This window comes from Phaenicophaeus curvirostris, chromosome 5, assembly GCF_032191515.1.
Source record: "Phaenicophaeus curvirostris isolate KB17595 chromosome 5, BPBGC_Pcur_1.0, whole genome shotgun sequence".
NCBI classification, from domain to species: Eukaryota; Metazoa; Chordata; class Aves; order Cuculiformes; family Cuculidae; genus Phaenicophaeus; species Phaenicophaeus curvirostris.
Window position 1 is genome coordinate 26,344,772 of NC_091396.1, and position 14,264 is coordinate 26,359,035.

A 14,264-nucleotide genomic window follows, 5' to 3' on the forward strand; every position below is an offset into this window, starting at 1 on the left:
AGTGGAAGCAGTGTTCCTTTTCAAAAATACAAGCTTGTAAATTCAGAAGCTAAGAAAACAAAAAGAGACTATCCCCCCCACCCCCCCCAACAGTGACCCACTACTTCTTTTTGAAAAAGATATAATTTGCATCCTGCTATCTTCCACTGCTAAGTTTGCCTTTTTTGAACATAACAAATGCCAAACAAGTCCGTCCACTAAGAAAGTGATAACATTAATGTGGTTCATAAATCACTGTTTCAAAGAAGATCTGAACAGAAAACTTACAGAAAGACAAATCTTATCTAATTTAATCTAATTAGATTTGACAGGGCAAATCTATTCTAGCTGTTTCCTTGAAACCAAAGATTAAAATATATCTCAGTCAAAATATATCCTTAATGCACTGGCAGATAAAAACATGGCAGTCATGTTTAAGTTAGCAACCCAATGAAGGGCTCCCCCTACAGTCTCTGAAACTGTTGCAGAATTAGAGCTCTTCAGGTTCTCAAGATCTGAGTCTTTCGACAGCTCAATGTCCAAGTTACAAGTTATCAATGACAAGTGGCATTCCTCAGGGGTTGGTATTGGGACTGATGTTGTTTAACATCTTTGCTGCAGACATGGACAATGGGATTAAGTGCACCCTCAACAAGTTTGCAGATGACACAAAGGTCTGTGGGACAGTCATCATGCTGGAGGGAAGGGATGGCATCCAGAGGGACCTTGACAGACAGGCCAGTGTGAACCTCATGAAGTTCAACATGTTCAAGTGCAAGGTCCTGCACCTGGGCTGGGGTAATCCCAAGTACATTTACAGGCTGGGCATCCTTTTCTCTAGGCTAAACAACCACAGTTCCCTCAGCCACTCCTCATAAGACTTTGTTCTCCAGCCCATTCACCAGCTTCATTGCCCTTCACCAGACACACTCCAGTATCTCAATGCCTTTCTTGAGGGGCCCAAAACTGAACACAGTATTCAAGGTGTGGCCTCACCAGTGCTGAGTACAGGGGCACAATCGCTTCCCTGGTACTGCTGGCCACACGGTTTCCGATACAAGTCTAAATGCTATTGGCCTTCTTGGCCACCTGGGCAGGCTGCTGGCTCACGTTCAGTCGGCTGTCAACATACAAACACCCCCAGGTCTTCCACTGGCAGGCAGCTTTCCAGCCACTCTCCCCCAAGACTGTCATGCTGTGGATGCCCCCTCTGTAGAGGTGTTCAAGTCCAGGTTGGACAGGGCTTTGAGCAAGCTGATCTAGTGGAAGGTGTCCTTGCCCATGGCAGGGGGTTGGAACTAGATGATCTTTAAGGTCCCTTCCAATCCAAACCATTCCAGGATTCTATGAAATACAGCCCTTCAGGACCACAGGTAGTGAAATACAACTTAAAATGTACCAATCAAAATAATATTCATTTCCTAACAAATGAAACGGACATTGTATTTCCATCATAAAGCCTTACTGCACGTACATTTGTCTTAAATGGAGCTGGTATATATCCGCAATGCTGATATTTTACCAAAGAAAATGCAAATGACTATCCTCAGACAGACACAAAAATATACAGAAAATGCAGTATCACACTGTTCTAGCTACATTCATTGGGTTTTCTAGGCACTTAAATACAAATAAAACAGAATGCTTTAAAGACTGTACACTACACAGATGCAAATACTAGAATGCAATATATGATTCATATAAGATTGGTGTCTGTACGTTGTTAATTCCACTGACAGAATAGATCTGATTTCACAGGATTACCCATCTCCTTTGCCGGAAGACCAAAACTAGACCGAAGAAGGAACAGGAAAGACAATTTGTTCTTGGTATATTCTCATAAAACCTCTCACATTTACAGTTCTGTCAATTCACTTCAATTCACCCTCCCTCACGAACAACAGTTAAATCCTAGTATAATACTCTTTGAGACCATTTACTACAGGAAAAAGTAATTTAAGAACTATTTCAGTATTTCTTGTTCTGATCTCTTCATGTATTTTTCTCCATTACTATTCCTAAAAGGTTCATTTGAGAATAGAAAGTCTAAAGAGTCCATAAAGAATCTATCATATTTTACTTTTATTGAGATGACTTTAAAGTACTTGGGGATGACAGATTGACACCCTAATGTATTGAATTGATTTCTCTAGGGCTGAAAGATCCTATCACAGAAAGGCCCATTGATACACAGAATTGTAAAATTACGTAAAACTGTCATGTTACTACCACTCAGTCAAATACAATAGCAGCTTGAAGCCAGTACAAACACAACCTACTTAACCTGGACACTGAAACACAAAAAGTGGGAAAAACAAAGGAAAAAAAATCTATAAACATACAAAATACTCAACTGTTTTTATCAGCATAATAGTCAGATGTTTGATCCATGCCAATGATAACACAAAACAGATATGTCCCCCAAGTTCAAAACATGTCCCCATAACATAATAATATGCAGCAATTAACATTTTGTTTTCCAGTATAAGAATAAACAAGTTTTTTTTGCATGTATTCTCTTTCCCTTACAAAGGCTTGCACATACAACAGAGAACACTTATTTTTATAAGTGGTCTACATATTGTAGCCAAACAGATCAAGATGCACTGCAACATGCTCGTGGTGTCAAGCCCTTACCACAATTTTGGTGTCAGAGTGCTTTAATGGTGCTATGACAATGCAGAAATCCAACAAGGATGATTAAGCCTTCAGAAAAATAATATAACAACTTACACTAGTTGTTTTGCTTATAATCCAGCATCATATGAGCATTCAAAGCCATCACTGCTGTCAACTCTCATTCTTCAGAGCAAGCCAATTCTGTTTTTTCTCAGGTTCGCCACCCTAAGACAGTTATGTGATATTTCCAGCATTCCTTAGTTTTTCGATAAAAGTTTCCAGCCCAGATGACTGAAGAGTATATAGCGTGCATATTTTTTTTTTAAAAAACCCATGTTTTTAAACACACAGCCTTTGCAGCTCAGAACTAGAATAGACAAAGAACAATTATTATTTTGCTTAACTTTTCATCTCCTGGATTTTGAGTCACTTGTACATTTTCATAATTCACAAAATCAGAAAAACTCTGCATAAGTATAAATGAATCCCAAAATCTCAGACGTAGAGGAAGAGCTGACATAGGTAGCTTCACGATACTTCTAATACTTGTGTATCAAGGAGACCCTAACTTGGCTGACAAATCAACCAAGCACAGGTGAGCCACGACAGTGAGAAGAAAAAACTGGAGGATATAAGTGCACAAGGGAATAAAATAAAGTTCCTTCAGAGTTGTTGCCATTGCAGCATAGTGCTTTAGTCACTAACACATACACTGAAGCAGACTTTAACTTCCTACACTGGGAAGAAAGTTGGGAGGAACTTATGCTGGCTCAACTTTGCAGTGGAAATTTTGTAGAAAGTGGTTTCAGTTCAAACTTAATTCTCATTCAGATCATGAAAGAGAAAATGGTAGTGGATTTAAAACCAGTTCTTAAACAATCATTCATCATCTGGTTTTGGTCCAAACTGAACTACTAACTATTCTGAGCAAAAAAGTCAGTGTTCATTTAAAAAGAAACTCTACTGAAAGAATAATCACCATTCTGAAATTACCCTTCTAACACTTGCATTCAGTTATTTAATCTTTTCTGGCATTTTACACTGAATCACAAATGAACAGAAGAAGAACTACTCAGACAGAAAAGGAATACATACATGAGTATCTATTTTTCCGCTAGCCTGCTCTTTCTTAAACCATACATACTTATATTACATAGCCAAGAAAAAACAAAAAGGGTTACAAAAGTTGAATTTATTTACTCTAATGAAGCTTCTATCTTTAAAGGAAAGCCCCAAAGCATTAGGCAGATAGTATTTATTTACTCAGTTTTCCACACCGAACTCAGTCAAGATAGTACAAATTTGTATTATAGTTGGCATCAAAGAACATAAATTGTTGCCTCATTTCTTTTAGGAAATGAGGAAATTTCAACCAGATGCTGACAACTCAGATGCATCAAACATTCAATTTCCCTTCAGGTACACAGAATGTGAAAATTTTGAGTGCCTTTTAAACGGTTGTCTCCCCATCCACAAACCTGAGACAGTTTAAAGTTACAAACCTTGCATAAGTGTCTGCTGAACATACAATATAGTGCAGAAATATGCAAAGGATACTGCAGAAAGACTACTAAAGAATGTATTTGAGCTAGGGAAAACCCCCCACAATTTCTGATCCTATTGCTCCCCTATTATTTCAGTTTCCAATGAGGTTTCCATGAGGTTTCTTCTGTACTTTAAGGAGACTAGAATAAAAGCCTATTCTGTATGCGTTCTGTACTCTAATAGCTAAGCCCACCATTTCTAGATTCCAAAGAAGAGGGACTAGAAGAATCCATAAAAGACTGGGTCTGCATAATAATTTGTTCATGTTACTCAAATAAAGCTGCCTCTCTTCCCTTAATCTGAAAGACACAATAGCTGTTTTCCACCTTCTGGCATCTCCTTCTCAGACTCAGCTCTTGGTGTATGATTGTTATTCTATGATGTGGATATCCCAGCTAAGGCTGAGTGTAACTAGTCCACAACACTGACAGCACTTAGCTGCTGGAAAGTCTGGTTTTGATCTATCAAAAAACATGCCACAACAGCAATAAACAGAAAGAAATTTTGGAATCGAGAATGCATTCAGAATACAAGACAGGAAACAGGAAAAACACAGCTTCTGAGATACTAAAGGTAGTTGTAGTCATCATGAATTACTATTAGAGAAACTTGAAAAAATCAATATTGGAGTCTGCTGTTCTTTTCTTAATGTCTACCTAGGAATCATTCTTTAATCCTTTCAACAGAGACAAAGCCCACATGTCTTCTTCACGTAATCTAAAAAGAACCAGTATCTGTAAAAGGTATAAGTATATAAGTGAACATATATATATACAGGTATGTAAGTGAGTAGGTACTTCACATTAAAAAACAAAAAAGGTAGAGGTTTTTTCTCAGTGCTATTAGATGCAAAATAATTGTCAGAAACGTTCAAAATTGAAGAAGAGAGAATTAAAAGTAGCGAAAGCACTATTCACCTAGCAATTATTAAAATAACTATATGGAGACTAAAAGAACATTTAACTAAAATGTCTGATGTGAGGTTTTGCTCTGGGATAGCAAAATAGATTCTCTGAAACTTATTAGATGTGTTGCTCCATAGCTGAACACAAAACCTCTGGGAAAAATTACTACTTAGCAATGTAAATTAGAAGATGGAAAACATTTACTGAACTCTTAATCGTTTACATAAAACTAGTGTTTAAAATGCAAGTTATCCTGTAGAAACTAAACACTGACAACAATCTCTTGTAAGTCCTGATAGACTCCACTTGCATCTGAGTTCCATCTTACATCACATCTCCATCCAACCCCCAAACTATTTTGATGCTTTCATTTTTGCAAAGGATGTTCCCTTTGCTTACACAAAAAGGTAAGATACTAAACAGACTGTCACTTCTTAAATGCTGCCACACAGGACTCTATTCTCCTTTTTTTTTTTTTTTAAAGAATAACTGTGCAAGATACATGCTGTTGTGAGAAAATACAACTGTAGCAGAGATGGGCAATACAATATATCAACCCAAATAGCTTTTTTAATAGCAGCAGAAATGTGTGTCTCTGTGTGTAGCTTAGAATCTTCCCTGGCACACTGAAGGGTCCAGGAACTAGTTTGTACCTGTGCCCATTCTGTGTATCCTAAGTAGCTAGATTGCAACTAGTACTACGACTATATATAATCATGCAGTCCACACATCTTGTGTGGATACTGTTACAGTTAGGTAAGGGTTCTTGTGGGATACCCTCAAAATAGTTACAAACACACACAAAAGCTACTAGAAGCAAACAATTTATTAGTAAAAATTAGTCAAAAATTATTTACTTACAAACAGCAGGACAGTTCAGTAATCATAACCATCAGGGATGATAACTAAGCAGCCTTGATGTCCCTTTGTTGTAGGACATTTAGGAAAAAAGCTTAGCAGGCATTCCTGCAACGACAACACAGGTCGTGGTTTGTTGCTGCACCTTGCCACAAGTTTCAGGATTATTTATACAGGTCTGCATCCTGCCACCTTGTGCCAGTATGTACCAGGAGGCAGGCTTAACTCCACCCTTAAGTTATATAATCACTGGTCGTTATTGCTCATGCACAAACCCCAGTCAAGGGTCTTTCCTCCTCCTAGGGATCATTACTTCATCTTCCTTTGCCTTCCTCACTTGTAATTTGGCCACCTTTGGCTGTTTTCCCTCTCATTGAAGGTCACTTGCAACAGCAAGTTTCATAACTCAGATGGGAAACATAGTCAAGTAAGCACTTCCTACAGTTCCTCATTACTTTTAACAGTCTTTCTCTGATGATGTATCAATTGCTGGTGGGTGTTTGCTTAAATTTGCTACAGTTCACAGGTTTCCCAGGTTCTTGCTTAAACTTACAAGAATATAATACACTGCTTTACCTCTACAGATGTAATTTTCTATCTCCAATACAGATACCTCCTAGCTGAGATCTCACTTATGAATTTACATAATATTTACTATAAAAGTTTGCCTTCAACAGCATTTTCTTTCAGAGTACAATCTTAGTTTATAATAATTCTAGGACTGCTAGTACTATAATACTAGTTTAGTTAAACAGAAAAGGCTTCAAGATTACACATTACTAGCTAAACATGAGTCAATACAAACACAGCAGCAAAAAAGAGAGAAGCATAGAATATTTCATTTGGGAAATATTCCATTAAATACTCAAGAAGTGTTTCACTCTATAAAGTCCTGAGGAGGCTTCAGACAGAATATTAAATCTCATTAAGAACACCATACATCCAACACAAATTCTTAGAGAGAGCTTGAAGGATTGTAACAGAACAAAACCCCAATCCCTTGGACCTTGAAGAATTCAAGCTTTTCAAGCTTGCAGAAAAGAATATCATGGAGAGATATGATAAGACTCTTCCAGTATATAAACGATTGTGGTAACTATTTCATTTATCAACTGCAATTTGTGGCCAGTGCATCAAGAGAATAAGACAGTTAGTTTACCTTTGTAAAATGCTTTACTTTTGATGACTTGAAAAAAATTTTTTCTTTTTTGATAACGCAAATATATATGGTATAACATGTAAAGAGTCTCTGTCAACAAATCATCTAGGCAGATTTTAACTGCTGCCGACACAGGAGGCTGCAGTGATCAATGACTTGTCCTTTTTTATCTATTCATCTATAGCTCCACAACTCTGCACCTTACACTGCTAAATGTCATCCCTTTTTGTCCATTCTGATCACACTCTGATGTTCTTTATTCTCTTCTAGTTTTTGCAGTTAACTCATTAAGTCAATACCTGCCCTTTTCAGAACTTCAAATATAGTTAAAACAAAAAACTGTAATATCTTCTGGAGAAATTTTACTAGCAAAACTTGTGGTCACAATGAAAATTTAGTAACTATAGCTTTCAGAAACAGCGTAAGATTTCCATTGAAAATCAGCCCCCCCATTTTTAATTCTTCTTCCCATTTTCTGCATAAACTTAATTTGATTAAGAAATGATTTTATTCTACACAGTCAAACAATGGAACATAGCAAACACCAAGGAAACAGACATTTAAATATCATGCCTATTTCAGTTTTCAGATGACAGTATCTCTTCAGAAACCCTTCTCATTTTTGACTGGCTGACATTAAGCTTTACATAGCCCCATTATTAACAAAAGGATGTATTTAAAGTAACATCTGATGCACTTTGTCTAGTGTGGAACTACAAAAATAGTTGCATCTTTTAGATAACTCCATGGAACTGCTGGCCTTTAAGATAAGCTTTCATGCTAAGAAGCATGACTGAAACAGTGGATATCATCTCTGTAAAGGGATTTCAAGTACTGAATAGAGTTAGGAAAGTTTTAGTTTCAAGAAAGCATTTGTGCTTAAACAGCTTTGCATATTAAAACGAGACATTTAACTTCATTTCACACTAAACATAGTGGAATTTTTATTACTTCTTTCTGCATATCAGATGCATCGCAGTCTAAAAAATATTTCTAAACTGGTATGTGACCCCTATGTGTTACGAAGGGCAAAGATTCTACAGCTTAAAAGGAATCTGTCTTTTAATTTTGAAAGCATACTTACCAATTATCAACAGGTTCTGAAAAACTGCTTAAGAGAATTTTACCAAAATTGGTATGCAGATTATGAGCTTTTAACTTGCAAAACAGATTAAGCAAAATAAAAATAATGCTCTTAAGGAGTATTACCAGTTCAAAATGGTAAAAACATTTCTGCCATAGAACATAAAGGATGCTCATGAAGAGAAGAGTCTATTCTCCCTAGTTGAAGTTAATGAGCATTCAGTTAATAAAAACCTATGCAGTAAATTCAATTCTATGTATAGGTCCACAAAAATTACTTTTGTCAATTACAGTTTCAACTGCAAGGCTGGGTCTCTCAGTCACATCTTACTGTTGACACAAGAGGAGATTCACAAAACAGTTTTTGTGCAATACAGCTTTTCACTGGGGTCTTCAATCTGTTCTCCTAGGGGAGAATTCTTTAAATGCAGTATTTTCACTAAACTACCACCTCTGTTCAGCCAAGAATTTTCCATTTCAAGTTTATTCCACTCATCATGCTACATTTTACTTCTCAATAGCTACATTTTTTCCACCCCTTTCTCTCCCAACCTACCGATTTGAACTAAACATTTTGAACAAAGTGTTTCATAATGTATTACACATATGGCAAAACAATTTCTGATAATTTTATTTTATTCGAAGTTCTTCCAACTATTGTGGAGGGAGGGAGGAAATGGCAACACTACTCCTTGAGCATGGAAATAAGACTGTTCTGAAAATTTCAAAAAGTGAGGAGCTAGGCAGAGAAAAACATAAGGAATGAAGAAACAGAATTTCAGTCTTCCCAAGCAAGCCACAAAAATGGAGCGTTGTGAGGGCATGGAACACAGACTGCAATTTACATACTGTTCTTGTTTGAACTAAGGTGGAGTCAATTTTCTAACTTTTCTGCTAAGCCTCTTCTTAGCAACTTCATTTTCTGAAAGGTAAGAACATGTTTTTCAGACAGTGTCTGTCTCTAGAAGTGCGAACGCTTCATATTTATAGCTATCACCAAAATAACAGAGCAATGGTATGCAGAAAGGCCATTGCTTGTACTTTTTTCTGTAGAAACCAAGACCATCCTAGAGTTGGTGGAATGCTGCAAGTCAAAGGGGTGAAAAAGGGTTGCATTTGCAGGGAGGAACAGACAAAATTGACCAACAGAGTATTCCATTCCATATACATCATATTCACCATAAAACTGAGGGAACGTGAGTGTCCGGCTCACTTCTTCAATGGCCAGTATTTAATAAGGAACTCATCCATCCTTTTGCCCTTGATCCTGGATCTGTGTGTTCCTGAATTCAGTTCCTGAGTACAACTCGTTTCTGTCACTGTGTCCAGTCTGGGACCTTTCCCCATGCCTGCTCTGCAGCATCAGTGTTAAATTTTTATACTTGTATAAAGTCTATTACTTTCTAATTAATATAATTTTCCTTTTTACTACTATTGTTTCATTAAAGCTGCTTTACTTTCTCTCTCTTTTCCCTTTCCCTGGTAAGGTGGGGGGTATGGGGGTGGGGAAGGATTGTGATAACAATTGCTCATGTTTAGCTGCTGACCAGGCTGGGAGCAGGACTAGATGTGAAAGGGGAGGGGGAAGAAACCAGGCTTGATAGAAAAAATCCTGGGAATGGCATTCCAGTGTCTGAGGAAAGGTGTGCTAGTGAGGACCTTTGGTCCACCACCTCAAAGGAAGTGGGGGATGGCACTTCAAGTAGCAGCAAAGAGGTAAAGATTATAGATTAGTTAGATAATTCAGTGAGTAGTCACTTAGGAATTAACACTCTTCCCCTCAAGAGAGTAATATAAAACCTGACTTTTCATACAAATGTTAATGATACTTTCTTTGTATCTTGAACAGAAGAGTTGAAACTCTGAGGTACAAGTATGAGAACTTGCAATTGAAGCTACAACACACTTAAAAACAAAGCCCAGTTTAGACAAATGCTCTCTATGGTCACTGTAAGAGTACAGCAGTCACGTACCCCCTCTGCACCATACCATGCTGGGCCATGCCTAAGTAAAGGCACATGCCTGCTGCATGTTGTTCATTTCATAGCAGGTTCAACAGCATTTTGGCAACTGGTTGGCCAAGCGGCTGTCTGGTATGCAAGATTAAGGAGCCAGACAAAAGCAAATGCTGCAATGCTGGAAACCCAAGTTACTAAGCAATGCATCCAGACACCCAGGATCCTTTGACAAAAACAATACAAGCTAGATTAATAGTCCTGGAACAACCAAATCTGACACATTGCGTACAAGACAGTTGAAGTGTCTGTCAAACAGTCTCAGAACTGAGGCAAAATAACAGTACTAATATACATTTTAACGTGTCTACTGCCAAAAAAACCAAAACACAACAAAAAAAAACAAACCAAAAAAACCCCCAAAAAACAGTAATAAGCTGCACAGTGATTCAAGTAGATTTCTCTAGTATCCTATGGTTTGAACATTACAAAGCATTTTTAGACTATAGCAAAGGACCTGCAAGCAGACCTTAAGCAATACAGGGTTAGAACCAAGTCATTTAAAGCCAAATGTATATAAACAACCCTGAGCAACAACAAACTGAGCATTATCTTATGCACATACACACAATAACTCTAAAATTATGTTAAGAGAACTTCACAGTCATCCCAGTTTTCATTCTTTATATGAATCCTAATCAATGTAATTTTAAGAATACAGGAAATTAATAATTCTAAGAATAGTCCTCTGGGTTAGCCCTTCTTGTATAGGGTTATGTCTTCAATGGCCAGCAAAAGATAATCTAGCACAGAGATCATGCATTCTAAGTAAAGTACCATCTAAAGTTCCATATTCCAACTAACTGACTGCAACTTGTTTTTCTGTAACTCAGAGTAAGTCACGTCAAACTGCAATATTTCATGGACATAACTCGTAAGGTAAAAACATACGAAGCAACATAATTGAAGCAAGTTAACTGAAAACCAATTAAACATATATAGCATCATGTACCGTGTACCAGTAGTCTGGTACATGTACAAAATAAGTCTTTTTCTCAGTAGGAATGCAAATAAACGTATTATTCTGAAAGCTGAGCAGAAGGAAATCTGGCTAAGCTACTTTTTGAGGCAATCCACTAAGTGATAGTCTGAAGAGAAGCTACATCATCCTATTCAGAAAGGCAGAATCCCTACCATTATTTTAGCCAATACGCCATCATCACTGGATTCCATGGTAATCACCGCTTTGTCTGTTTCAATTTCACACAACGCATCTCCAGCATTCACTGTTTCACCTGTAAAATATAACAGAACTTAAGAATAGCCTAAGCTTCCTTTCAGATCTATTTAACCATGGAAAATAGATATTTATCCATATAATAGTCATTTTACACTCCTTTATACACTTTATAGCTAGTAGATGCCTCACCATTATTTGACATACTGTATCTTTCATTCCCAGATGAAACAACTAAGATTCAGAGACACAAACTGCTGAAGCTGAACATTAACATATTCCAAATACTGATGTTTACAGTAGGCTTTCCAAGAGCAAGTACACATACAGTGACATTTATTTCTACAACACCATCACTCAGAAACACTGCCACAAATAACATCCTGAACTTTCAATATTTGATGCTAGCTGTTAAGTTAAGGCAAGGTATTTAAACTGCAGTTTCTTAACACAATGGTCAAAAGCAACAACAACTTTAAGTATCACAGTTCTCTAGTTTGTATCTACATTATTAAAGATATTCAAATAAAAACCTCAGGAACTCTTTGGAAAGCATGTCTGCAAGCTTGTTTCCTCAACGTCCCACATACTTAAAGCGGGTCTTTTGGAAACATATACTTTATGAAATAAAAGTATGAACAAACGTTAGAAATTGCTTTTGCTACATTACACAAGTATAAGCTTAAATATGAAATATACTCTTCCTCTGCTTTTGAAGAATATCTGTATCTGTCAATGCATGATAAAGATATTATGGATCTAGATTCCTTTAACAGATCAATACTGACTAGAAGGCCAACGTTAAAATTGAAGTTACACAGAAAACAGTTTGAGGCAGTTCCATGCTTTGGCCTCCAGCAATATATGATAACCTTTTCCTTACAGAGCACTGAAAACAGGAACTGTACATACAAGCATAACACATGACTACAATCTTTATATGAAGTAAATTTTAGTATCTCTCCACTACCAGAAATGCTGCAACAGTATTACTTGTCTAAGCATTTAATTTAATTCCTGATAGCAGTCTTATGTTCTGAAGCAAGAGAATAAACCTAGTGCAGGTTACCACTTGTATTTAGGCAAGAGATTTTTTTTTTTTCTAAAAAAAAAGCACTTTTTTCATATTTCGACACTAACTGAATTAGAAGGGGAAAATATTACAATTATGGGACTTGGCAGGGTAGTACACAACACAGCACCTGATCTTTTTAATTTAATAATCTAATTGCCACACTGCACTTTGCAATAGCCAGAGTATAAACAGTTTATAACAGGAAATCATAATTCCATGTGTCGTAAATACCAGTGTTTCAATTCCACTGGATCATTAAAGTAGCCCATAAATGAGATTATTAGTTAAGTACTTCAGAGAAGTTAAGAAATCAAATTATTGGGCAAATTCTGTGAACTACAGAGCTAAGGTAGGAAAGTAGAAAGGAGCTTAACTCCATATCCTAATTACTCTCTTCTTCTGCCTTCACCCATGAATTTCGTCACACAATATATCTCTTAAACCAGGTACAAGAAGGCTGTTCACAGAAAGCTGGCGATTCCCTTGCACAGGGAATCCAAGAGTAAAAGTCTTCATAGAACTAGGCAAACCACTTTTCCAGCACACTTTTTGGTAGCCTTTCACTGTTGTGGCCAAGAAGTAATCCTAAGTCTGGAAGACATCTGATTAAATGCGATTTTAAGAACATTATTTCAAAACAGCACTCAAAAATCTTATGTGTACCCAAGGGCAACAGAAACGATAAAAGATATTCTCATTAGAGATTGCAAAATTTCATCAATATCCACTTCGACATCAATTACAAATCTGCTTTCCAAATATGCAGGAGTGGTAAGAAGACTTTTGCAGAGCATATCTTCACATTTATATTTTGTAACGAGAGCAGTATTTGCCTGAATGCAAGCTTTTTGATGCTATATATAATGCCCTAGAAAAATCTTGCATGTAGTTTGTTTGTTTTTTTTTCAAATGATTAAGTTCTTATAGCTAGTCTGAATGATTCGTATCTCTACAGAAGCCAAGTTTCTATCTAGGATATCACATCAAATTGGCATTCAATGGCCTACATGCGCCATTCAATTACCAACAGGAAAGTACCCAAATAATAAGATACAACTACATTCCTTGATGTACTTTTTGCAAATCAAATCCAAGTTGACTGAGCATAGACTGAGGTCCCTGGAGGGGATGTCTCAGAAGACAGCAGTTACACTGCATGAATAAACTGCTAGCACTATTGCCTATTCTGTTTCCTGTCCATATTAACACAAGGATTTTGGTCTCCTGGGCTGTCAATCGTCTTTCATCAACATTAAATTCACACAAAATAAAGACAAGTTTTAAGAAACACAATCTTATTTTCATGAGAACGACTATTACCCATGGAAATAAACACGAAACTGCGTTAACAATGAGAACGAAATAGTAAGGCTGTTGAATTCAGCATTTTTCCTTCTGCAGTACTGAAATCATCTGTCCATACTACAAAACCATAAAATGAAAACATTTGATATTTACACAAAGAGCAGAAAAATTATCAAAATACTATTTTACTGACCTCTGCTGGTTGTACAGCAAGAAAAACATTCCATACACAATCCTCAACCTTCTTCTGTCAATTGCTCTAAAATGCTTGTTTTCTTGGATATGGGATTATCAAACACCTATATTCAGTAATGCCACTACATTTAGACAGCCAGCACAGGAGGGGTTTGTAGCTATAAGCATCCCTTGCAGACAGAAGGAGAATAAACATTAAACCACTCTGCTTTTTTTCACCAAACTTACCTTCACTTTTTTTTAATGCTGTCATTATATTTATTTTCCAGATTGTCACAGAAAAAAACCCATAATTAAAATAATTATGGCCACAGATGTGCTACATAAGACAATATAATATATTTAGTTA

General features: G+C 36.7%; 1 protein-coding gene across 1 annotated transcript in view; it reads right to left on the minus strand.

Annotated features, from left to right (window-relative positions):
• The window catches only part of PDHX (pyruvate dehydrogenase complex component X), a 51,107-nt gene that overhangs the window by 23,656 nt on the left and 13,187 nt on the right, over positions 1-14,264 (minus strand). Inside the window, exon 3 of the mRNA XM_069858124.1 lies at positions 11,298-11,398. Coding sequence (XP_069714225.1) covers positions 11,298-11,398 — 101 coding nt within the window. The remainder of the gene's footprint in view (positions 1-11,297; positions 11,399-14,264) is intronic.